The sequence below is a fragment of the Nansenia antarctica genome (genome assembly GCF_963989245.1).
Source record: "Nansenia antarctica genome assembly, chromosome: 12".
In the NCBI taxonomy this organism is placed as follows: domain Eukaryota; kingdom Metazoa; phylum Chordata; class Actinopteri; order Argentiniformes; family Microstomatidae; genus Nansenia; species Nansenia antarctica.
Genome location: NC_137682.1, coordinates 20467198 through 20491815, shown reverse-complemented (window position 1 = coordinate 20491815; position 24618 = coordinate 20467198). Strand labels below are relative to the sequence as shown.

Sequence of the window (24618 nt, the reverse complement as noted above, 5' to 3'; positions counted from 1 at the left end):
AAGAGGAGACTGTTTTTTGGTTGGGTCAGCTCTTGAAACCATATGTTTTGATGATCATATGTATGCATTTAAAGTTGTTTTGAAGCAAAGTCCACCATGCAAGGTATTTCATGTGAGTGACATCATGTACCACAAACCTTTTGGTCTGCTCATGTCATATGGAGCAAGGGATTCTTTTGACTACATTGTCCCCTACTGTCAGTTTAAAGGTTAAACAGTCTCCTGCATGTGTCTTGTTCAAGTAAAAGGTAGACATCCTGAGTTTCAGCCCTGGCTAAAAGCTGTAGGTCTACTATGGACACATTATTTTTATTTATTTTTGTCTGTCCATAGAAACCAAAATTGTTATTTTATTTACTTTTAAATTGGTCGGTGCGATTTGTATAGGCCTATAGGTCAAATGTTATGTTTGAATTGTTTGTTCTTAAATAAACATTTTAAGAACATATTTTAATATTTTAAACATTTTTCTTGAATGTATTGTGAATTCCAAGTGCTTTGATTTCCATTTACAAGGGAGATAGTAATTACATTGTAATTTACAACACTGGACAGAGTTAAAAACCAATTTTTACACTAATAAGAGTCGCCCCAGATCAGCACTAGTGAGTAATTACATTAACACTGGACAGAGTTAAAACCCATTTTTACACTAGTAAGAGTCACCTCAGATCAGCACTAGTGAGTGTCAATATAACACTCTAAAGTGTTGATTACCCCTTAGTGTTAAATGTGATCAACACCGGCCAGTGTAGTGCAGTGTTAATTTTTTGCACTATTTGGTGTTAAATCAACACTAGAAATGTAACACTTTGATCAGTGTACTTTTTACACTGTGTAGGGTGGGAGTGGGACCATACTCGCTGTCAGTGTTAAATGTAACACTTAAAGTGTTGATTTAACACTTTCAAATTTACTGTGTAGATATTATATAGACGAGAGAAGAGAGTTTCATCGTACGCAAAGCAAGAACATTTACGCACACAAGATTCTGATTTATAAAACGGTGCGCCGCAAGTGGACTACTGTATCGAAAGCTTTAGATAGATCGACAAACAGTGCAGCACAATGCTTCTTCATGTCTAAAGCAGATATAATGTCATGTGTAACCAAGGTGACAGCAGTGATTGTACTATGCTTTGTTCTAAAAACAGATTGAAGAGGACTAAATAATTAGGATAACTCGAAAGGTATGACTTAAGTTGAGTGTTCGCTAAGGTTTCTAGAAAGGTATGACTTAAGTTGAGTGTTCGCTAAGGTTTCTAAAATCTTTGCCAAATATGAAAGCTTGGAAATTGGGTGATAATTATGCTGTGGAGTCAGCTGACAAGCAAAGTGAGTGAATTGATGGGCTGGGAATACATCCTGCATTTTAAAAGCAATAATACACTTGAATCCATGGGTGCGTTCATACGCTCTATTCTGCTCATTGTCAACCTTCGAACAATTAAACGATAAATTCAACATAGGCGAAGATTAAGAACAATATTTACAATAGGCCTACATCCAAATAAAACATAATCAAAGCAAACATTTAAATAATTAACAACCCCCTGACACCATCCTCATTAATAAAAAAAAAAGAGTCCACAATATCAATAGAGAAATGGGAAAAGGACCTCGATATCGATCCAGATAACAACTTCTGGTCACAAATATGTCAAACCACTTTTCAAACTAATCCACTGCAAAGTAATACACCGCACACATCTCACAGGCCACCGAATGTACGCTTAGATGGGATGTCCCGCCTCACAGTGTGAACCAGACACTCACGACAATCACCTACACGCCTTCTGGTCCTGTCCCCCGGTTCAAACTGTTTGGAAAGATATAACTATAACGAGAGCTGCCAATACTTTTTTATAAGACTTAATAGAATGGCTTAATATGATATGTAAAACATCGTGTACTCTCCAGATGGTGATCGATCAACAGCGCGTTCAGCCCACCACCTCTTACTACAACGTTGTAATTTCACTGGATAAAACATTATCCAAGCAGAAATGTATTAATATCCAATCTTTTACAGTTGACATGATTACTCTAGCAATAAGCGACCAGCCAATGACACGAAACATTCAAGCAATAGCAAAAGGCAGTTGTTACTTATTATAATCATGTTTATAATCATGTTTATCATCATTATCAACCAGGGATTTCACTGGTTGCGATCGCAGTTGGAGTGGCACTTTCCAGTTTGGACGCGCTTGACGGGTTGCCATATCGGATTGACAATATCCAGCCTAACCACAGTCTAAAAACCGCAAAATCCACCAAAAACCAGCAGCCCAAAACCTATATTGTCAGAAAACCGCTAATTACCATTGGGCAGGTGCCCATCTCCTGCCCCTAAATTGTATGGCTGTTGCCAATGATGTTTGTAAAAATTTTAAAAAACGGCACATTGTATGTAGCTACTAGGGTGTGTGTTTTAACTTCACACATTTTGTAACTTTCAGGCACTGACATTTTGATACCGCATAAATCCTATCTATCCAGCCCAACCGGCCAATTGCTTTTTTTCTAGCACAGCGTGATCAAAAGTAGCCCATTCGGCGGTAACCCGCCGCATCTGGCAACCCTGCACTTCACCCCTGCCATCGGAGTCTGCAATTCTGACGTCACCTGAATGCTAATTATGACATCATCAATCATGTCTGATCACTGATAAGTGATCGCTGGGCACCTCTCGTTATCAGATTGGCATGCCTGTCGAAGACGACACGGGCAAAACCAACATCCATCCTTTGGTAAGGTTATACGTTTGTTTGATTGTTTTGAATGTGAAGGACTAGCGAACTCAAAGCAAAGCCTATCTGTCTTGTAAGATGATTTCAGTTAGAAATGTCTACGTGCTACTAGAAATGTGCTACCTGATCTAACCAGTAGGCAGTAGGCTACATTGCACTTGGAAAGGATCAGATATGTATTAAAGGACAGACTTGCACGATATAATGTGATCTGGCAACCTCGCATATCACATCTGACGCTCCTAAATTATAATATACACTTACACTGTTTCAATCTTATTTGGTGAATAGATGGGTGAGTGGGGGATAGGGAACGGAGAAATAGAGGAGTCTAAAGGGGTAGACAAAGACAGAACTGCGGCTCTTTTGTTTATTCTTAATTTTTCTTTCTCTTTTTGGTTTGTCTGTTTTTTGTTTTGTTTTTCTTTCTGTCTTGATTCTGTTCAAAGTATATTTGAAAATACATTAATATATTTTTGTATCTCTTTCATGTAAATAAAAATGAGCGTTGATGGAACATAATCTATGTGAACATTGTTTTGGCTCAATAAAAAACATTAGAAATATAGAAATCCTGTATTATAGGCTAATGGCTATATTATATATTTTTCAGTGTATCTAGAAAAACACTTTTATGCTACAAAATGACATCTTCTGACATATCCTAAAATGTTCACCATGTACCTACAGAATTACCCCGAGCCGAGAATACAGGTAAGTATAGGCTACAGGTGAGTATGGGCAGGCGCCAGGGCACTCTCAGCCAGATGGAGAATGAGAGTGACCCTGACTGGCTCCCTCCTATGGAGACTAGAGCCAGTTGTAGGGTGGAGCCTAGACCTCCCCAACCTCCCAGGTTGGTGGACCGCTCCACCCAATGCAGCTTGGGCTCTCCTCAAAAGAGGAGAGGTAAAAAGAGGCACAGGGATTCGTCTTCCCCAGACGAGGAGGAGGAACCCCGTAAAAGGCTTAGGAAGGTCAGCTCAGAAGAGCATAGCTCAGACTCCAGCTCATCTGACTCATCGACGAGCAGCCAGAGTGGTGAGGGCCCTTCTACAGGTAAAAAGAGGCGCAGAGATGCGTCCCCAGACGAGGAGGAGGAACCCCGTAAAAGGCTTAGGAAGGTCAGCTCAGAGGAGGATACCTCAGACTCCAGATCATCGGACTCATCGACGAGGAGCCAGAGCGGTGAGGGCCCTTCTTCAGGCGTCTCCCCCAAACTGAAGCCAAAGGTCCGGCGAAACCCACCACGGAGAGGTTAGAATATTTTGTTGAAATCTTCTGTAGGTTTGAGTGACTCACTACCAAAGTCTCTGATATAATGGAACATAGTAGGTTTGCAAATAGTTGTAGAATGTGCTTACTATTCACTAAAACCTTGATCAGATTGTACTGTATGAAGCCATCTTTCAGATTATCATATTTGTGTATGATGTCTGCTTGTACTGTTTGGATCAACTTGTCCTGGGTGGCACTGAGCTGTGTTCTAAACATTGTATTGCAGCAAATTTCACCTCGTTCTACACTGTGGGAAAGATGCTGGGCAAAGGAGGATGTGCGTCTGTCTATCACGGAAAGCGCAAGGCAGATGGAAGAGAGGTAAACATCTCTCCTTCCTCTGTTCTCGAACTTTTTTTATTTCTGTTCACCCACAACACTATCAATTGTTTTCACCACGTGTCATTAGTATAGCTAATTTAGTTCAAACAATGTTGTTGAGTGTCAAATCTAGCTATGCGTCTCAAAGCGACGGCATAGAACTGTATAATGTACTGTGGTTTATAACAATGGTAGATCATATTCAGAATGTGCCTCTCTTTTCCCTCAGGTGGCCCTCAAGTTCATCGATAAGAATGACGAAGACCCCTTCCTCACAATCGTAAGTTCATGATTCCATTTGGAATTCCAACTTGTAGGCCTAGAAATGCTAGGCCTTTAAATCCTCTCTCAAACTGTCCCCTCTCAGCCTGGAACATCACGCAAGCTGCCCCTAGAGGTGGCCCTGATGCAGATTGTGTGCGAGTCTCCCAAATCTGAAAATGTGCTGGAGCTGGTGGATTGGTTCGATCAGTCCAAGAGGTACATCTTGGTTCTGGAGCATCCGTCCCCATGCGTGGACCTCTATGACTACATGGAGCAGATGGGCGGCAAGATGGAGGAGTCTCTTGCTCGGGGTGTGATGTTCCAGGTGGTTCTGGCTGCGCGCCACTGCCGCGACCGTGGCGTCCTGCACCGCGACATCAAGTTAGAGAACCTGTTGGTGACAACGGACACACTTCGTGTCAAGCTCATCGACTTTGGTTGCGGAGATCTGCTGTGTGACAAACCATACAGGACCTTTGCGGGTAAGAGAGACAGAATGATATTGGTATGTTGAATCAAGAAAACAACAACATTTAATGTGAATTTACATATCTATCTCTCTCTCTCTCTCTCTCTCTCTCTCTCTCAGGCACTGTTGAGTTCTCTCCACCTGAGTGGGTGTTGGATGGGAAGTACCAGGGTCGCAAGGCAACCGTCTGGTCCCTGGGTATGCTGCTCTTTAACCTGGTCTGTGGAAGCCTGCCCTTCGAAAAGGAGACTGAGATCGTGGCTGGACGCCTGCGCTTTAAGAGAGGGCTGTCCAAATGTAAGAACAAGCTTGAGCCCTCTGAACACTAAGGAACCATACACTCTCTAGGCAAATCCCAAGGCAATATGTAGCCACACAGAATCAGATTTTTTTTCCAGTAGCCAAAACTATTAAATAATGGTAGTACAACTGAACTGACAAAAAAGTGTCCATCTACTATGTATGTTATCTTTTTTTCTTCTGCATAGCTTGCAAGGACCTGATTGGCTGGTGCTTGGCACAAAACCCCCGCAAGAGACCGGTTCTGGAGCAGATACTCCTCCATGACTGGTTGTCTGACGTGACTGCTTAGGTCAGTGCATGCAAGTGTTATGTAATATGTCATTGCTTCATTGTCAAAGAATTCCAGGCTGTACTCTTAACTGAGACTTTTTTTTCTGCTTTATTTTACAGATCCCTTAGCAAGGTTAGTGGATTCTCATTCTGAAGAAAAAAGACATCGAAACAGCAAGAAGAAAAATAAAACGTCAAAAGACATCTAAAAACAAACCTGACGTATTACCTCCCATCGGATAAAGGCTTGAAGAGATATTTGAAGAGGGATGAGTTTGCGACAAATCCCTTTACATCATCTTACCTTCTCCTGTAAACTGAACAGGGGGTGATACTAAAACTTACAGTGCTTATTGAAGAGAGTATAATATCCCTTATATGCAACAAGGCCAATGGTGGAAGACATTCAGGAAGTGTGTCACTCTTTGCTAAAGAGGGCATGAAGAGAGATCGTAACTGGGATGATTGCTGGAGCTGGAGCTGTTACAACAGTGTCCCTCCAACAAACCCCATACAGCACCTCAGGGACAGCTAACAGTTCAACAAACCCCATACAGCACCTCAGGGACAGCTAACAGCAAACCCCATACAGCACCTCAGGGACAGCTAACAGTTCAACAAACCCCATACAGCACCTCAGGGACAGCTAACACTCCTCAGGGACAGCTAACATACAGCACCTCAGGGACAGCTAACATACAGCACCTCAGGGACAGCTAACATACAGCACCTCAGGGACAGCTAACATACAGCACCTCAGGGACAGCTAACATACAGCACCTCAGGGACAGCTAACATACAGCACCTCAGGGACAGCTAACATACAGCACCTCAGGGACAGCTAACATACAGCACCTCAGGGACAGCTAACATACAGCACCTCAGGGACAGCTAACATACAGCACCTCAGGGACAGCTAACATACAGCACCTCAGGGACAGCTAACATACAGCACCTCAGGGACAGCTAACATACAGCACCTCAGGGACAGCTAACATAGTTTTATTTTGACCCACTAGATAGAAAAGGTTATGACAGAGAATGTCTATGTGTGGCGGCCTGGGAAAACCCGTCGGATGTTGCTGGCGTTCGTTTGTGGGAAAGAGCAAAAATAGATGGACATTTATTATTTCTGCGATTTTGATATTATGTGGTATTTTAGTACTTTGAACTCCGTACTACATTATGGTGAATAAACATTTTAAGAAAACAAAAGGAAAAGTACTTATTTTTATGTTTTTGTGGCGGGTAGTTTGCTAGCAAAACAATGTCACGTTGAACGTGTCTCATTCTCAGTTAAGCAACGCACACGAGCGAAAGGAGAGACGACTTCCACCTGTGTTATTCCCAGTTTACTGATGCTCACAACATAAGCATAAAGTAGGCTAATAAAATCTTAACTAGAAGATACTTAATTAGCTAGCTGCCTAGGGTTGACTGGCTGCAACCATGGAAACAACATGAACCCTTCCTTCACCTGCTGCAGTTCTGGGAGGTGATCATGATGAACACGGCATCGACCCCACAGGGACCTACCACGGGGACAGTGACCTGCAGCTAGAGAGGATCAACGTCTACTACAATGAGGCAACAGGTGGGTGACATGCACAGAGATCTGTGGAAAAAAGAATAAAAACTAATCTTTTTAATATTGCCTTTAAATGACTATTATTTTCTAAATGTATCTTTTAATGTTAGTTGATGAATATATTTACATTTGTGTTCCAACAGGAGGAAAATATGTCCCCAGAGCCATCTTGGTGGATCTGGAGCCGGGCACTATTCGGTTGTTAAGTCTGACGTCACGCGTGACGCTTAGGAATTTCCGGGTCCAAATAAAACATTCCCCGTACCACTGTACTAAAGCGGTAGAATGATATATGTATAGTGCTCGGAAAAGCACTATACATATATAATTCATTATTATTATTACTGCGGCATTTCGAAGAGAGCGCCTCAGCCAACGTTGGACCCGGAAACACGTCACGACTTAACAACCGGATACAGACACTGAGCTCCCATCACTCCTGCACTTAGACCACTGGACTGTCTTTTCTCATTGTGTGGTGACAATAAATTGAAACCCACAGATACATGTACATGATACAAATAAACTTTTCTGTTGTGTTATACACAAACATTGCATATTCTCCTTATGCTCATTAACGTTTTATTCTTAGTATGTTATCTTGGCCTGTTTAGACTGTTCAATGCTAATGATAGTTACCTCATCTCACACCACATACATCCTGTGTGACTTAAGGCACAGAGATAAACAAGCTACTTGGCTGTGGTTCAGACCTATGTACTAATGGTATGGTAGTGTGAGGCTCACTGGAGCAGGGCCAGAATGGATCTACTGCCACCTATCAGTGAGTAATGGTAAAGGTTTCACCCTTAAAGGGAACCCTGGTTATTAAGACATGTAGGCCTTAATACGCTCTAATTGCTATCTCCTACTAAAATATGTTGGTAGAAAGACATGAAATATGTTCATAGACCCACAATGGTGTAGTGGTAACACCCTCTGGTGGCTTTAAGCAGTAACTGTAGGAGTATTTCATACTATGATTAAATCCAACTGTGAATTGACAAAAGGCAAAGAATACAATAGACTGAATGCAGAAACAGAAACACATTTAATGAATCATTTAGGTGGGCTTCTGGGTCTTCCTTGAGGCCTTCTTGAAGGGCTTACACAGGCCCTTGCTGACAGCTGATAACATCCTCCTGAAGACGGCCGCTAGAGACGGAGGAGGAGAGGGAAAGAGGAGAAGAGAGAGAGAGATGGTTTTTCAAGGATAACATTTTGTCTCATAGTGGATTGACGCTTGTAGTAATGTTGAGGATTAGCTGATTCATGCAGTATCAACCCTATAGCAGAAGGATCTTCCTATCAGTAGATTTACAGATGCAGCCTTCAACCTTCGGCTCCTGTGCTTCCTCTGGGGCCTAGCTGTCCTTCCTCTTACTCTTCTTGGAGCTCTGTGAAAGAAACAAGTATTACAAAACAAAGTAACATGTTTACATGATAGACCTATCTATAATTAATGGAATTGGTAAGACACTATAACTACTAAAATGAGAGGAGATTGTGTATATAGATGACAGATAACATTGAATGGTCTTAATGTTTACAGAGACTATTAAATGTCAAACTCGGACTGGAATGTATAAAGTATAGTCAAATCTGGTTTACCTTGAAGCCGGCTTTGAGCTGGCTGAGCTTAGGGAGGAACCTGAGGAACCTGGACCTCCTCTTTCCTTTGGGCTCAGCCTGGGTCGCCTCAGCCTCAGACCCGGCCGGCGACACACACCTACTAACAGACCCTGATTCTAGAGAGCCACTTGACTTGCCTTCACGCTACTCTGGCACCCACCGGTACCAAAGAGCGTGGGGCAGGGGGTCAACATGTGACAGGCAGACAGTCATCCCTTACCTCACCTAAAGCTGTCACCCTCCCTGGCTCCTGCAGACAGACCGTGACTTGCTGGACCCAGTACCTTCGTGAACAGGTTCACAGTCTGGTTGTAGATCTGTGAGCTGGTCTCGGAGACCATGGGAGCTTCTGCGGCTGGAGGAGGAGGCTTTTTGATCTAAGCCCCAGGACGTGGGAGGGATGAGGAGAGTAGCCGACAAATGCTTCACCGACTCCTCAGGGAAAGCGTAGTTCAGCTCAGAGGGAGCACAGAGCTCCCTTCTTGCTCTCCCTCCTTGGGTGTGTTTTAAGAGAGCAGAGTCTGAGAGACTTCTGCCAGCTCTCCGCATGGTGCACAGAGACCTTTCCGTGTTCTATCATCAGGCTCTTCAGTCGGTCAACCAGGTCACGGGACAGAGCCTGGACCTTCCCTTGGGAGAGGAGCTCCTCCAGTCTACCCAGAGGGGCAGTGAGGTCTGACGATGGGGAAGAGGCCTTCTGCAGCTCAGCAGGATTGAACATGGCGTCCACAATGGCAGCCATGGGGTCCCTAAGAGTCTGATAAGCTGGAGTCCGATGAGCTTTGCCTTGAGTTATATTGATAATAATAATAATAATAATAATAATAATAATAATACATTTGACTTATATAGTGCTTTTCTAGACACTCAAAGACACATTACAAACTGAAAAAAATAAAATCATAATAAAATAAAGTATAGAAGGGGCCTAATTAAAGTAGTGCTGTGGACACATGGGAAGGGGAGGGGGAGATGGTTAACTGGTGATGGTAAGCTTGAAGAGGTGGAAGAGCGGGGTTCGTCCTCCTTACCTGGGGAAGACAAATCCCTGCCCCTCTTCTCACCTCTCCTCTTTTGACTTGAGCCCAGGGCAGGCTGCATTGGGTGGACTGGTCCACTAACCTGGGAGGTCGGGGAGGTCTAGGCTCCACCCTCTGGTCTCCAAAGGAGTGAGCCAATCAGGGTCAATCTCACTCTCAATGCAGAGTGTGCTCTGGCTGGGTGAGGGCCATCATTTTGGGGACACCTTGATAGCCTCTCTTGAGTTGGGTGAGACTTTTTGAAGGCCCCCTTCTGGTCATCCCAGCTGGACTGTAACTTACATTTACCCATACTTATCTGCAGTGAATTCTTGGTGGAAAGTAAACCTACATTTACATTTACATTTTTGGCATTTAGCAGACGCCTTATTCCAAAGCGATACATTTGACTAAGCAAGTGAATCATCAATTCACCAGTTGTAGCAGGAAGAGTAATCTAGCTCAGGACAGGGGCCATTGGCAGTCTTCATGATAGAATATATATTTTTATTTATTTATTTATTATAGACACTGGAGAAACAGTGCAAGGGGGGCAGTAGAAGTCTTAGGAGACACAGTATAGAGGAAAAGCAGGATCCCTATGTTAGACCATAGACCGTTACCGTGGTAACCGGGTGTCAAAGCCACTGTGTTAGCTAGCCAACAAAAAAACGGCCAGAACAGAAAATAAAAAAACTATTAATGTTAAGGCTTAGATATTCAGATATGGAGTGACAGTGTGAAGAGATGAACATGTTGATGTAAGATTTCTGTGTATTGTTTAATCTGTAGAAATGGCACAAACATGTTTTGTGTTTTTCATGTTTTCCAAGTGGTCTTGTCTTGTCAGAGAAAGAAAGGGGCCAGTTCCCGTGTCTCAGTGGTGCTCTTAAAGTCCTGTCGGACACGTGTAGTCCTGGTTGACTTTGCTTACAGCAAGCACACTAATTAAACATTTTTTAGCACGCTTTTATTAAAATTACCATTTTTTATTTTTACACCATGTTGTTTTCTGATGTTTCCACCTAATAGATCATGATAATGAGAGGTGCCTAGTGCCACTTCTCAGTTTAACACAGGTGATGTCAGAGTTGCAGACCCCTGTGGCAGGGGGGTCAAGTTGGGTCAAGTTTGGCCAGTGCCACTCCAGCTGTGGTCTCAACCATCCATCTATTATGATGATAATAAACATAAATATAATAAGAAATAACAGCCTTTTGTTATCGTTGCTTGTACTTGTTCTTATCATTGGCTTGTTCATCGCTTTATTGTTATTAATCATGTCAAGTGTAAATAAACACTGTGATGGGATATTAATACATGTCTGCCTGTGCCTGGATAATATAACTATACACATTTTGTCCAGTGAAATTACAACATTGTCCCTTACTTGCTACATTGCCACGACGTCATCAACGTAACCCGACACTGTTGGGGGAAGAAAGAGAACCAGCTAGCCGGCATCTGGTGGTGACGCACTCTGAGTGTGGGCTGTGTTCGAAATGGCATACTAGCATACTCAATTAGTATATACTGCATACTGCCTACTAAATTCATAATAAGTATGCCAATACCAGCCGACCGAAAATCTAGTTACATACATTTCTTGCATACTAAAATTTCACATAATCTACAGTGTGAACGCACTGTCTGCATACTCAAAATCTACGTCATATCTAGTATGAGTAGTATGCTAGTATGCCATTCCGAACACAGCCTGTGTGTGTGCGTGTGTGTGTGTGTGTGTGTGCGTGTGTGTGTGTGTGTGTGTGTGTGTGTGTGTGTGAGTACAGTCAGTCAGTCCAGGTGGCCTTGGCTTTAGTGCTTCGGAGGCTGTTCCCTACGGTGGCCGACAAGGGCAAACGCGCTGCAAATACAAATGCAAATAGTTCCCTTACTATACGTAGTGAACAGTGTCAAACAGCCTCATTAGTTAACTAGCTAGTTTACCGAGCTGAGACGGTGCTTTGCGGGCTTGATAACACCGTTAGCACGCTAAGCTAACTTCAATACTAGTATGAGCTAGCTGGGTAGCTGGCTAGCTGCTGACTTGGCTATCGCATGTGTGTGAATCAGGAATGTTTAGTTAGTGTCACGTTTATTTTATTGATGAAATGTTCATGTTAGCCACTAGCCAGCCTAGCTGTGTGAAGTCTGCATAGACAAAAGAAGCGAGTCTGACACACCAGTGTATGGAGGCTGATCCACGGTGTTTGCTTATCCACGCTGACTCGCTGGTCTTTCTGGGTCGGACACTGGTGCATATGGACCTTGTTATTGCATCTTAGGTATATAAAGCCATCCAGAGCCAGGCTAGTGGAGTTAGCTAGCATCGCCCTGGGAGACAGACTGCTGCTGCCATCCCCCTGCCTGCAGACCAGACCTCGGGGATCTTAACACCGACGACATGGGTCTCATATTTGCCAAACTATGGAGTTTCTTTTGCAATCAAGGTGAGTGTTATTGCAAAGTAATAGCTATGCTAGTTAGTTAGCTACATAATTAGCAACATCGTTGGCTTCTTGTGTCGTCTGTTTGTTTGTGTCCCAGACCAGTCCTACAGAGTGTTTGTAAAGTCAAGACAGTGTGCCCTGGAATAACAGAATAACAGAATAACAGGCCTGTCTGGCTCCCAGCTGTTTCTCCACTGACTGTTTCTCGCCTGGTGTAACTCTACTTGGCTAAACTTGCTAATAAAAACAGTGTAGCTGCATTCAAAGGCGATTCGTTAAGGCTAGGAGGTACTAACACTATTAGTAAGTAAGTAAGTAAGTAAAGCTTTATTTATATAGCACCTTTCATACAAGAAATGCAGCTCAAAGTGCTTTACAACAGGAATAAGAACATAAAGTGAATATAAAAACACAGTAAGTAACACACATTAGTAACAGTAAGCAATGTGTTGACATGATGATTTATATCTGCTGATGTTTGTTGTTAACGTGTCACTGCCACTTGTTGACGAGTAGCGGACTTGGGGAATCGGGCTGTCTCTATTTATTCGTGAATGACTTTCTTTCTTTTATCAGACAGTGGCAGAAGTTTGACATCTTTGTCGAGCTGTTTCTTCTTTCCGAGTTGTTTCGTTTCGGAGCCCAACATTGTAAAGATCGGCAGTCCGGAGTGCTTGAGTTTAGTGATCACAAAACGTTTTACAATGGCCAAGCATGACACCCCTTTGTCTCTTCAGTCCAGAGAAAGAGCCTTGATACGCACCGATCTCTACAGCAAAGAGCATGTTTGTCACACAAAGCAACACAAATGTCGTGAGGTTAGAATTATAAGGTTCTATCTCCATTTTTGTCAAAATTGAATTTTTTTTAACATAATCTGATCCATTAGGTGTTTATTAATGCCTGTGTGGTGTTCTTTTTAAAATGTTGACATTTTTGAGTTAGTAATTCATAAAATAGAAAGGTTCCATCTCACAAAACATAATGGAAAAACTTTGACGCTCAATATCTCCGAACTGCCCTAAACGGAGATAGAACCTTATCATTCTAAACGGAGATAGAACCTTATCATTCTAAACGGAGATAGAAACTTATCATTCTAAGCTCACCAATTGTGGCTCCAAAATGTCCAAATGCCAAGCCTCGTGAAGGAGCATACACTAACTTCATAACATGGACTATTGGTGTTGAAGGGGAGTCTTTGCTCAGTTTATTGTTATGTTAGAAGTCGCCTTTTGGACTATGTGGTCAGTCTGTGGCCTAATCCCAGAGTGGTGGGGAAAGCCCAGGCCTATCTGTGTGGCCTGCTAATCCCAGCCTCCTAATACCCTGGATTACTGTCTTTAGACTTCTCCCCATGTCCGGCTTTACTTACTTCAAAGACATGTTGGTGTTTGTGGTGTAGATAGATACGAGTAGAAGGGGTATCTTTGCCTGGTCTGGTCAACCTTGCCCATCCCCGTGATGTTTTGTTGTTATGTTGACATTAGATATTGTTTGAAAAGAACAGCTGGAGGTTGAGGACGTCCACATTGTGATGAGGGCTGGGGGACATGGAAATGTCGGGTGGTGTTTTTGCATTTTATGACTGTCTCCACTGAATCCTATTCTCTGGGCTTTTTTTTTGGGCTAGGCAGACCCACATTCAAGCAGACCCACATTCACCACAGGATAGCTTTTCCCCTCAGGAAGCAATAGCGACGCAACATCCTCTGTCGCACGCCCAAAGCCTGTCAAAATCACGGGCCCTCTGACAGGACTTCCTTCCTGCCCCGTCGCCTGTAGGCTCGAAAGGTGGAAAAGTCAAAACACTCTTGTGGCGTATACTAACATGGACGTGCCAGCTCTGACTCAGGCTTTGGTCTCTCCTGCGCCCCTGTTTGACAGCAGAGTGTTAAAGGCCCTACAGTAGCACAGTAGGAGTTAAAGACCCTGCGTGGTGTGATATGGGGGTGGGCTTAAAGCTTTGAAACTAGGAAAAGAAGTTCAATGTCTCATGAATAGGGCCCCATTTAGGTCATTCAACTTATGAATGACAGGAAGGTAATCCCAAGAAGAAGGGAAACTTGCCACAAACTTCGGCATTTGACTCCAGACTTGGTGCTGCTTTTGTTTTTAACAATGTGTCTTTGGCCATTGAACCAAAGGCCATTGTGTTCCATTCTTTCTCACCATAGACAGATCCAATCATATTCAAATGAATTCAATTGTACTACTACAGTATTTAAAAACCCCTTCATCAGACCCTCATTAAGGGAGTAGGAATCTCAGCTAATTCCAGTATGCTTTTTTCTTTTCCTTTTTGCAGAACACAAGGTGATAATCGTTGGTCTTGACAATGCTGGGAAGACCACCATACTGTACCAATTGTGAGTAGTTTTCTGTTTATACAAAGTTTATTTTTTCTTCTATCACGGCGTCTGCCAATGGCCCCTGGCCTGAGCTAGATTACTCTTCCTGCTATGACTGGTGAATTGATTATTCACTTGCTTAGTCGTGTATCGATTGTCGCTTTGGAATAAGCGGCGTCTGCTAAATGTCAAAAATGTCATGTAAATGTTTTATTGTTGCTCTCTCAGTTCGTGTAGTAGCTATAATGACTGTGGCTCCTTGAACAGCGTTCCTGCACTGGTCTTAAAAAGCCTTAAAGTCTAAAATCCAGCAATCCAACCTATAAGGCTTAAAAAGGTCTCAAATTCCAGTTATTTGGTCTAAAAATGGTGCTAGGTCTTAAAAACGAGATGCTGCAAGGAAATCAGTCCGACCGCATCTATTTACGCGAAAATTAATCAAGCTGGAACCAAAGAAATCCCCAATTTCATCACCTCGAGGATGACAAAAAGCAATCATATGGTGCTGTGAATAGGTCTAAAATTCTATTCAAAGAGGTCTAAAAAGGTCTTAAATTGGACTTGTTGAAACTTGTAGGAACCCTGTTGAAGTAGATGAGTGTAAAGTGACCTCTTTCTCCTCTGTAGTCTGATGAATGAGGTGGTCCACACGTCACCCACCATAGGCAGTAATGTGGAGGAGATTGTGGTGAAGAACACTCACTTCCTCATGTGGGACATCGGGGGACAGGAGTCTCTGAGGTCCTCTTGGAACACCTACTACTCCAATACAGAGGTGAGAGCAGCTGTTACACTGTCCAAAACAACACGCCAACACACACACACAACACAAACCATCCCCCCCCCCCACACACACACACACACACACACACACACAATACAAACCATCCCAACACACACACACACACACACACACACACACACACACAATACAAACCATCCCAACACACACACACCACGCCTACACACACACACAAACACACACACACACACACAACATAAACCTCCCCAACACACGCACACCATCCCAACACAAAACACCCCAACTCTCACACACCATCCTAACACACACACACAACACAACCCACCCCAACTCACACAACACACCCAACACACACCATCCCAACCCGTACAACAAAACACACACCACTCCAAACCACACCCCAACTCCACCACCCCAACACAGATCATCGAAACTCCTCACAGCCCCATTCCAACACACTCAAGAAACGGCATGCAGCATTGCTGGCATGGCAGTGGGGAGAGTCTCTGTAGGAGGATTTAACAGCAGCTGTCAGCTTAAAGCTTCATTGATATTGACGCCATAGGCCTAATTATCACTGTGGATCTGCTAGTGGTGGTATAGCAGGCCTGCGGCAAGAGTGTCCCAATAGCCCACCGCTGTGCGTTTCAAAGGTAGTAACAGTGCAGAGACCTTCAGTGGCGTCTGCTGTGCTGTAATGTTAGCTGTAACTCTATAGTAGGGGGTCCTTAATCCCTAATAGATGTTGTCAGCGAGGGGAACAAAAGTTCTGCCCAGCGGCAGTCCCCCCCCCCCCCCTTTCCCCCACCAGAGCACAGCAGCTGGCATGTTTGTTCAGAGCACAGACATGTACAGAGGCTTCCCAGTTCAAAGGTCACCCTGACACAAAGAGGCCCATGTGAAAGGCAGGGTCAGGGTCAGCCTCCACAGTGTATGGTCAGGGTGGGAGGAGGTGGAGGAGGAGATGGAGGAGGAGGAGTAAGAAAGGGAGCCTTTAAACACATTCTGTTTTAAACCCCTGAAATCTACTTCAGCCCGTATGCATATCTCACGCTGTCCAAGTTTATACATGCCATACGGTTGGCTGACATCTGCCATGTGCTCCCCCACCTCCACAAAGAGAGGGAGAGATAATCGCCTTTCCCTTAAACATATTAAAATAACAGAGAGACATGCAATTTATCCAGTAGGTCACAGTATGATCGTGTTTATAGTTTCCATATTGGAAATATATATCGATTATAGCTCTCTCTCTCTCTCTCTCTCTCTCTCTCTCTCTCTCTCTCTCTCTCTCTCTCTCTCTCTTTCTTTCTCTCTCTCTCTCTCTTTCTCTTTCTCTGATTAGTTTAGTGTCTTTGGCCAAGCTGTGTCTTCTTCTCCTCTGTCAGAGATCAGCAGCCTTCCTCCTGTTGTGACTGCTGTTGTCCAATGTCAGGACATTCTCTCCATATTTAGTCAATTATTTCGAAACCCCATTTGACACTGTTAAGACAGGATGCCGATTTAAATGTGGCTTTTTACTAATAGCCTCAGTTAAGGCTTAAAACAGCCTTTGTGAGCCGTTCTGTCAGGAATTACCTACCGTTTTATCGAGTTGCCTGCTGTAAAATGCCATTTGAAAAGGGTGAGTGAGTGAGAGAGTTAATGTTTTGTTTAATTTGATCCCCAGTTCATCATATTGGTGGTGGACAGCACAGACAGAGAGCGACTGGTCATCTCTAAAGAGGAGCTCTACAGGATGCTGGCTAACGAGGTGGGTTACCCCCCTCCTGTCTTCATGTGGCTGAGAAAACGACACAGAAGAACTATGTCTTATCTCAGAAATCTCAAGACTGAAAAACAGGAGGTTATCTCATCACCACCACCACCATATGAATGGGTCTCCAACCTGTCGCATTGTTCACCCTGTCGGATGTTTACGTCACGGCGGGGTTGTGACTGTGTAGGCTAGAGGTTACATATTTCCTTCTCTCCTCTCAGGACCTGCGCAAAGCAGCTGTGTTGATATTCGCCAACAAGCAGGATATGAAGGACTGCATGTCGGCAGCGGAGATCTCCAAATACCTCAGCCTCAGCTCCATCAAAGACCACCCCTGGCACATCCAGTCCTGCTGCGCCCTCACCGGAGAGGGGTAAGAGTTTATCCTTCATTCATCAAATGCCGCTCGAGAGAGGACGCTGGCGTTGCTTGTTCGCCGCTTCTCTGCCCAAAATCTAGGTGTAAGTGCAGTATACAGAGTAGATCGTCCTACAAAGACTTAGATTGAGTAATCTAAAAATGTATTAGACCCCTATACTTTCTTTTATTTCTTTTTTGTTTCTTTTTATTATTACTACTCGATCTTTTCAGTTTGTAAAGCGTCTTTGAGTGTCTAGAATGTATTATTATTATTATTATTATTATTATCATCCCTGTTTCATGCTCGTTTGGAACGTTATTGGAAAGTGACAAATCTAAAAGTCCATCTGCCATGTCTAGAATGTGATATATTTCAGTCTGTGTTCCCAGAGGTGCAAACTGCTAAATTAGCCTCAAAATAGGTCATCCATGTGAATCGTGTAGATCTGCAAAGAAATAAATTGGGGAGGGGGGGGGGGGGGGGGGGGGGTGTCTAAGTGTCATCCAAGTCACATGATCAGGGCATAAAGTTCTCCGGCACGGTGCCGGATTTCCGGCGCGGGGGAATTTTGAGCAATAAAAAAAAAAAAACACATGCTATTTGTTTACATCGTAATTTAAACAGTCATCTTCAGCAAAGAGACAGTTCCGCCTACCAATGGTATCACATTGCTCAAGCCAACCAACGACTTCTAGTCAATCGGAGGCAGAGTAGTGGGGCGGGCCTTAAGAAGTTTGAATGAGTGTAATGTTAGCTTGTAGAGACGTTCGCTTTTAGCAGCCCGCTATCTCGCTAACTTTAGTAAGAGTCTATTAAAATGGAAGGCAAGTTTCTTAAACATGGCGAAGACACAGCTATACTAGAACGAGGAGTAAGGAATAAATGGCGCTGGGCATGGATAGAGGAGAGTAGTGAGGGGAAGCCTTATGGGACGTGGTGCCTCAAACTGAGGGAGCCAGGTGCTTGTTTCTGTACGCCGTGCTCAAAGAAACTCGTCTACGGCAGTATAGTATATACTATATACATATATATAGTATAGTATAGTAGTGGGAAGAAGGTTATTGCTCGACATGCCTCAGATCCCGGTCACCAAGCTTCGGTTCGAGCGCTTGCTCATTTAACAACCTTGCCGGGAGCGACGGCTACAGGTACCACTTAATCTTCAATGACCGACCGTGTTTGCGAGCAAAAGATCCGAGTGTGCGCGTTTATAGCTGAACATGATCTGTCTTTCACAATGTCTCAGCCACTCGTTGATTTGTGCAAGAAGCTATCAGAAGACAAAAATGCACTGACAAAGCTGTCCGTTTCCAATCAGCACGCCAGCTATTTAAACACACATGGCCTTGCCCCGGAATTTAAAAAACGGCTGTGTGAAAAGCTTAAAAAAGCAATGTTTTCAATGAATATCGACGAAGCTACTAATCTTAACATGGACAAAATCCTCAATGTCCTTGTTCGATTTTTTTATGATGATCTGGCCAAAGTAACAACACAACACCTAGCCAGCAGGAAAGTAAACATTGCCAACTCGTCAGCCCTCATGCATGACTGGTCACTAGTCATCAGTATTCTACTTGATGGAGATCTATTGATCTATTGTTTTAGTGATAGTGGCTTAATAAGTGATGCAATCAGTTTGGCCTTAAGTGATTTAATCAGTTTGTGACCCCCCTCCCCAAGAAAAAGTTTCAGGCACAGGATTTTTTCCCACTTTAAGCCCTGCATGATGCATGAGCTAACTAATCTTCCTGTCTGCTAAACTCCGCTGCTGTTGAAATAACTTCTAGCTTCAGGCAGCTAGGTACAATCACTTATCGGTAGGGTCACTTATAGGTACGATCACTTATCCCCCTATTTTTATTTATATCCCCCCTAATTTATGTCTATTTATGTCTCATTCTTGTTTTTTGATTATCTTACGACTGTGTTTGTTTGTTAGCACCTAGGGTTTGCATTTACATTTTGTTGTGCCTGTTACAATAAAGATCATTCATTCATTCATACATACAATTCCATACAGCGTGGAGAAAAAAAAATGTGTCACCTTTTTGGGCCATCACCAGTTTGCACCCCTGGTTCCGTAACTAAAATCATCTAAATTATTTCTCCACAGCTTATGCCAGGGCCTGGAGTGGATGACCTCGAGGGCGGGACTAAGATAGCCCCTTCCCTCCTCTATCAATGGACTCACTCAGTACCTGCCCCAACAACCAGGTGGCATCACAGCCTCTCCCCATTGGCTGCTTTTTTTACAAACACATGTTCAGCATTGACCTCTCAAGGATGCACCGGAAGCATGTGCTGCCTCCTCCTCCTCCACCCCACCTGAGCTTGACCTTTGACCTTACCTGTTACAGGGGAGCTCTGTCGCTCCCAACTACCTTATTGGTCAAAATGGAAACCTTTACGTGACCACACCTGTTCTGCCTGCCACTCAACCCCATGGACTACCTGTTACCTGGGCGTGGGGAACCTCCAGTCCCATGGAGAACGGGTTGGGGATTAACATAGTGCCCAAGGCAGGGCATTGATGGACACACACACACACACACACACACACACACACACACACACACACACCCATCACCACTACATATATCATGTCATATCATTATGCCATATTATTATTATTATTATTATTATTATTATTATTATTATTATGACCTCCCTGGGCTGTGAGGTGCTGCAGTGTTTCATGTGCTTTTATTATTATTTTTTTCTTTCTTCTGTACATTGAATGCCTAGACAGGCCCCCCCCATCCATCCAGTGTCTGCTCACTGTTTTCTGTTACAGTCAGGTTTAGAATTAGGCCAAGAAAGGGGGTAATGGTGAACGTGCACAGAGTGGTGTTATCAAAACAATTTATTTATACCACTTACGGTATTATCAAGTTCTCTGTTACACTACATAGCCTTGGTCTGGTTATCCAGCTTTTTTTTTTGTAGACTGTTTATTTTTTATTTTTTATCATTTGTACAGAAAGTTCTCGTCAATCAGTGACTGATAACACACAGTCATGCTTTCATATTAAGCTATCAGTGGTGACGCGTGTTCTGTTCTGGATTCACAGAGGGACGTGGTATTATTTAGACTTGTGATGGACTGTGGTTGGAGCACTCAGTTACTCTGAGTAGACATCTCATTGCTACTTCTTCTTTGTGACTGAGCCCACAGGGTGATTTGGAAATGGGCTCAGGGCCGGTTGCATAAAGATAGATTAAGACTGGTCTAAACCTTAGACTAGTTTTATATTCTCATAAACATAGATTAAGACTGGTCTAAGCCTTATACTAGTTTTATATTCTCATAAACATAGATTAAGACTGGTCTAAGCCTTAGACTAGTCTTATATTCTCATAAACATAGATTAAGACTGGTCTAAGCCTTAGACTAGTCTTATATTCTCAGGTTAGACCAGTCTAATTAAGACTGCCTGTTGCATAAAAAATAAGACTTATTTTGAGGTTAGAAAGTTAGCCTCCTTCCCCCCTGGCTAAACTTGATTTAAGAGCTGTGTTGCTATGGGAACGAGTCGGGGCTAGTGGCTACTGGCTAGCTAACACTGTAACTCCAGCGCGGTAGACTACTTCACCGGTTAAAACTGCTAAGCAGTGTACTTCCACATTCTCCACAATATATTCATCCAATATTCATACCTTTTCAGCAGAAGAAAATGTTGTTTATCTCATATCTTCCGCCGCTAGGTGTAGCTGTTTCGCCTTTTTTTTTTTTTTTTTTTGTGTCTTATTTTACCTAGAATGCATTGCGTGACAGGCTATCTAAATGAGTCTTACTTTAGTCACTCATAAGCTAGCTTTATGCAACAGGAACATTTAAGAGTCTATAGCAAGACTGACTTAAAGTGAGATCTAAGTCTAAGACTGGGTCTACCTTTATGCAACCGGACCCAAATGTTCCAGAGGACAGAGCAGTAGTGCTGCACTTCATGTCACCTCAGCCATGCAGCCTTTATGTCCCTGGATATATTTGGCAGTTTTTTTTTGCAAAGAGCTCTATAACTCTCAAAGGAAATGCACAAGGGGGTTGTGAGCATTACCATTGGAAATATCAGTATATAAAGCGGTTTAACAGTATTGTTGTATGCACTACACAAATGCTGCATTTTAGATTTTATTTGATGTATATTTTAGCTTTGCTTTTTTAAAATATTGTTTTTATTGACGGCATATGTGGAACTGAATTGCAGCTGAATTTTGTAGCATTGAAAGATGACCCCCCCCCCCCCCCCAGAGACAGATATGTTGCTCTACATGCATTATTGGCTGCTGTGGCGAGTCAGTGAACATCTCACCCAACCTCTCAAATACCCTTTTCACAACTGAGCTGAACTGGGCCGTACTGCACCGACGTGGTTACGCATCTACCAGAGTTGTTGTTAGGCGTTGTCTTGAAACATTTGAGGTGTAGCCTAGCCCACGTTTCATCGACGGGGAGATGTGGGGAGTGTTAGCTGAGTTTCTGGTTGACGAGTGGGAGCTTGCGCTACATTGATGGCGATGCGGTAGATGGTGATTTTTTAAATGTATTTTTAAATTTGATGTTTTTTTCAGGATCCTGGGCAATTCACAAAACATTATGCCCAGGCCTAACAACGTCACTGGCATCCACCATAGTTGCTGGAACATTCAATGTGGAAAGAAACTAGCATATGTACGGTTTGGACCAACAGCACAGTAGTGAGAAAAGGGAAATAGTTTTACTGCTCGCTTAGCCTGGAAACAGCCCCATGACTTAGGCCTTATAGGGCCTAATTGACCTCAATGGATTCAGTCAGGGTCGGGGCATCTCCCATGTCAAATGTGCCACATCATTACGACTTGAGTGTGAATGTGTTGTCGATGTTCTCCATGTCTGTTTGACTGGGTGGTCTGTGTGTGTGTGTGTTTGTATTGTACCGATGTTTCCCTTTGAAGATCAGGGTTTGTTACTCCATTAACCTGATGTAAGACTTCCTTTAACTTGCTAACAGATCTATGCACGTGTCACTTTTAAACCACTACTCCACCAAGTTCCATAATGGCCAAAATTGTTGTGAGGAAGCAGGTGCATGAGTGTGTGTGGTGGAGTCAAGGGAACTACTTAAGTCTGTTATGGGATTCAAAGTACCAATCATGGGTTTCAGGAGGATGATGGTGATGAGAGCTGTGGTGTCCATTCTGGTCCTAGAGAGCTTCTGGGTATGGGTTTTTAAATTACGCTCAATCAAGTCTGCATGAAGATGATCTGTACAATTTCCCTAGCTAAACACAGAGGGAACTAGCAGACCCTGTATCTCTCTACAGGACCATGGTAGGATGTCTTGTATGGTGCTTACTCACTCTGACGTTGTCAAGCTGTGGAATGGGTCAGACACTTCAGACACTTCAGACCAGTATGATCTGGGTCGTGCATTTCCTTCGTTTCTTTTTTTTCTTTTAATAAAATGTTATTTTGAGACTTGAGTCTGAAATCGTCTGTTCACTGACTGTTCAGATAGATCCCAATGTGTAAAAATCTAGTACAATTTGACTTCTGGAGATAAATCATAGAAGACTATAGTCATTCTCCCAGCCTGGTGGACAGCCAGGCCCCACCACTTCCATTAGTAAAGTGGGACTTAGTGTGGCTTAGTAATTGAGAGAATGGCTTTGCAATGTTAATCATCGAGGGCTTGCGTCATCACTGTCACACGATATAGCAGTTTGTAGAGGATAGAGGAGAGCAGGGTTCCCACGGGTCCTTGAAATCCTTGAAAGTTTGTGAATTTGCGGGGAAAAAATCAAGGCCTTAAAAGTTTTTGAAAATAGACATGGGTCACTGAAAGTGCTTGAATTCCCCTCTCTTTCTCAAAATAAAATAAAAAATACAGTATATATATATATATATTTGTTTTTACATAATTATAGTAGATAAGTCTCTGTATTGCTTAACTTAACACAGTAACTTTACACATATTTTCACAATATATTATTTGATTTTTTTCCCAAGAGACCATCACTAGATGGTTCACACATTCAAAAGCCTCTCTTTTTAATTGTTGTCTGTGAGTACATAGTTCCTATTATATCAATTCTCATCTAGATCTGTCTCAAACTATGTTGGGTCCTTGAATTTGAGGGAATTGAGTCTTGAAAGTCCTTGAAAGGTGCTTCAATTTAATGTTTCAGAAGGTGTGGGAACCCTAGGAGAGGTATGACGCTAAAGAGGCCATGCATGATGGCTGACACCTGCTTCAATGTGATCTGACCTCGCCGCACCTGCTGTATGTCATCCGTTTGAAACAGATACTTGATATGATTCATCTGGTTTTTTTTCTTCCTGTAGGCAGGCACAGTTAAGTGAATTTTTCAAAAGAGCTGACCTACTGTTCACACTCTCAATAGATAACCGCCCTGTTATTTTCGTAGCCAAACCAGCTAAGATTTCATCAAACTTCCTCCTACCCTGAATTTACATTACTGGCACAGACTGAAGGCTGAGAAATACCACACCTCCCAGCTCCTCCGGGCTTGTTTCTGGGATGCATTGGGTTCACTTGTGTAACCATACTTTGTGGTGGTTACATAGAAAGTCTTTTTTTGGCACTACTAATACTGATTGTGTCATCCTGGGGCCCTGACCCTGTCTAGGACTGAGACCTAAATGGGTCATCATCACGTAGCATAGCTTCCCTGTCCTGATGTAACTGAAAGCTTCATTAGATGTCTAACTATTATCCCCTTAGAATTGGGTTTATAGATATAGTGTAAGGCTAGATAACGGTGTCCTTTTACAGTCTTTAACACAGTTTGAAACTAATGTGCTGTTAGTTTAGGGACGTGGCAGGCGCCTTTGAAACGTTAAAATCAGCTACCACTAGGTGGCGACATTGCACATCAATCAGTCTTGAGAGCACCAAGTCAGTATACAGTATGTACAAAGCTAAACTTTGACTGCCTGTTAAAACAGTTGCTCTCTGATGAGGCTTTCATCCACTTCCAATACGTCCACATAAAACCATGTTGAGTGTGCATGCGTGTGCACTATTTTC

At 43.1% G+C, this 24618-nt stretch overlaps 1 protein-coding gene across 1 annotated transcript; it reads left to right on the top strand.

Moving 5' to 3' along the window:
* The first annotated feature begins 12281 nt into the window (after positions 1-12281).
* Positions 12282-19786, top strand: arl8 (ADP-ribosylation factor-like 8). The gene is made up of 6 exons (XM_080542808.1): positions 12282-12350; positions 14659-14719; positions 15329-15476; positions 17134-17217; positions 17445-17596; positions 19701-19786. Exons 1-6 carry the CDS (start codon positions 12305-12307, stop codon positions 19747-19749), a joined length of 540 nt encoding a protein of 179 aa, XP_080398934.1. The 5' UTR covers positions 12282-12304; the 3' UTR covers positions 19750-19786.
* Positions 19787-24618: the final 4832 nt, after the last annotated feature.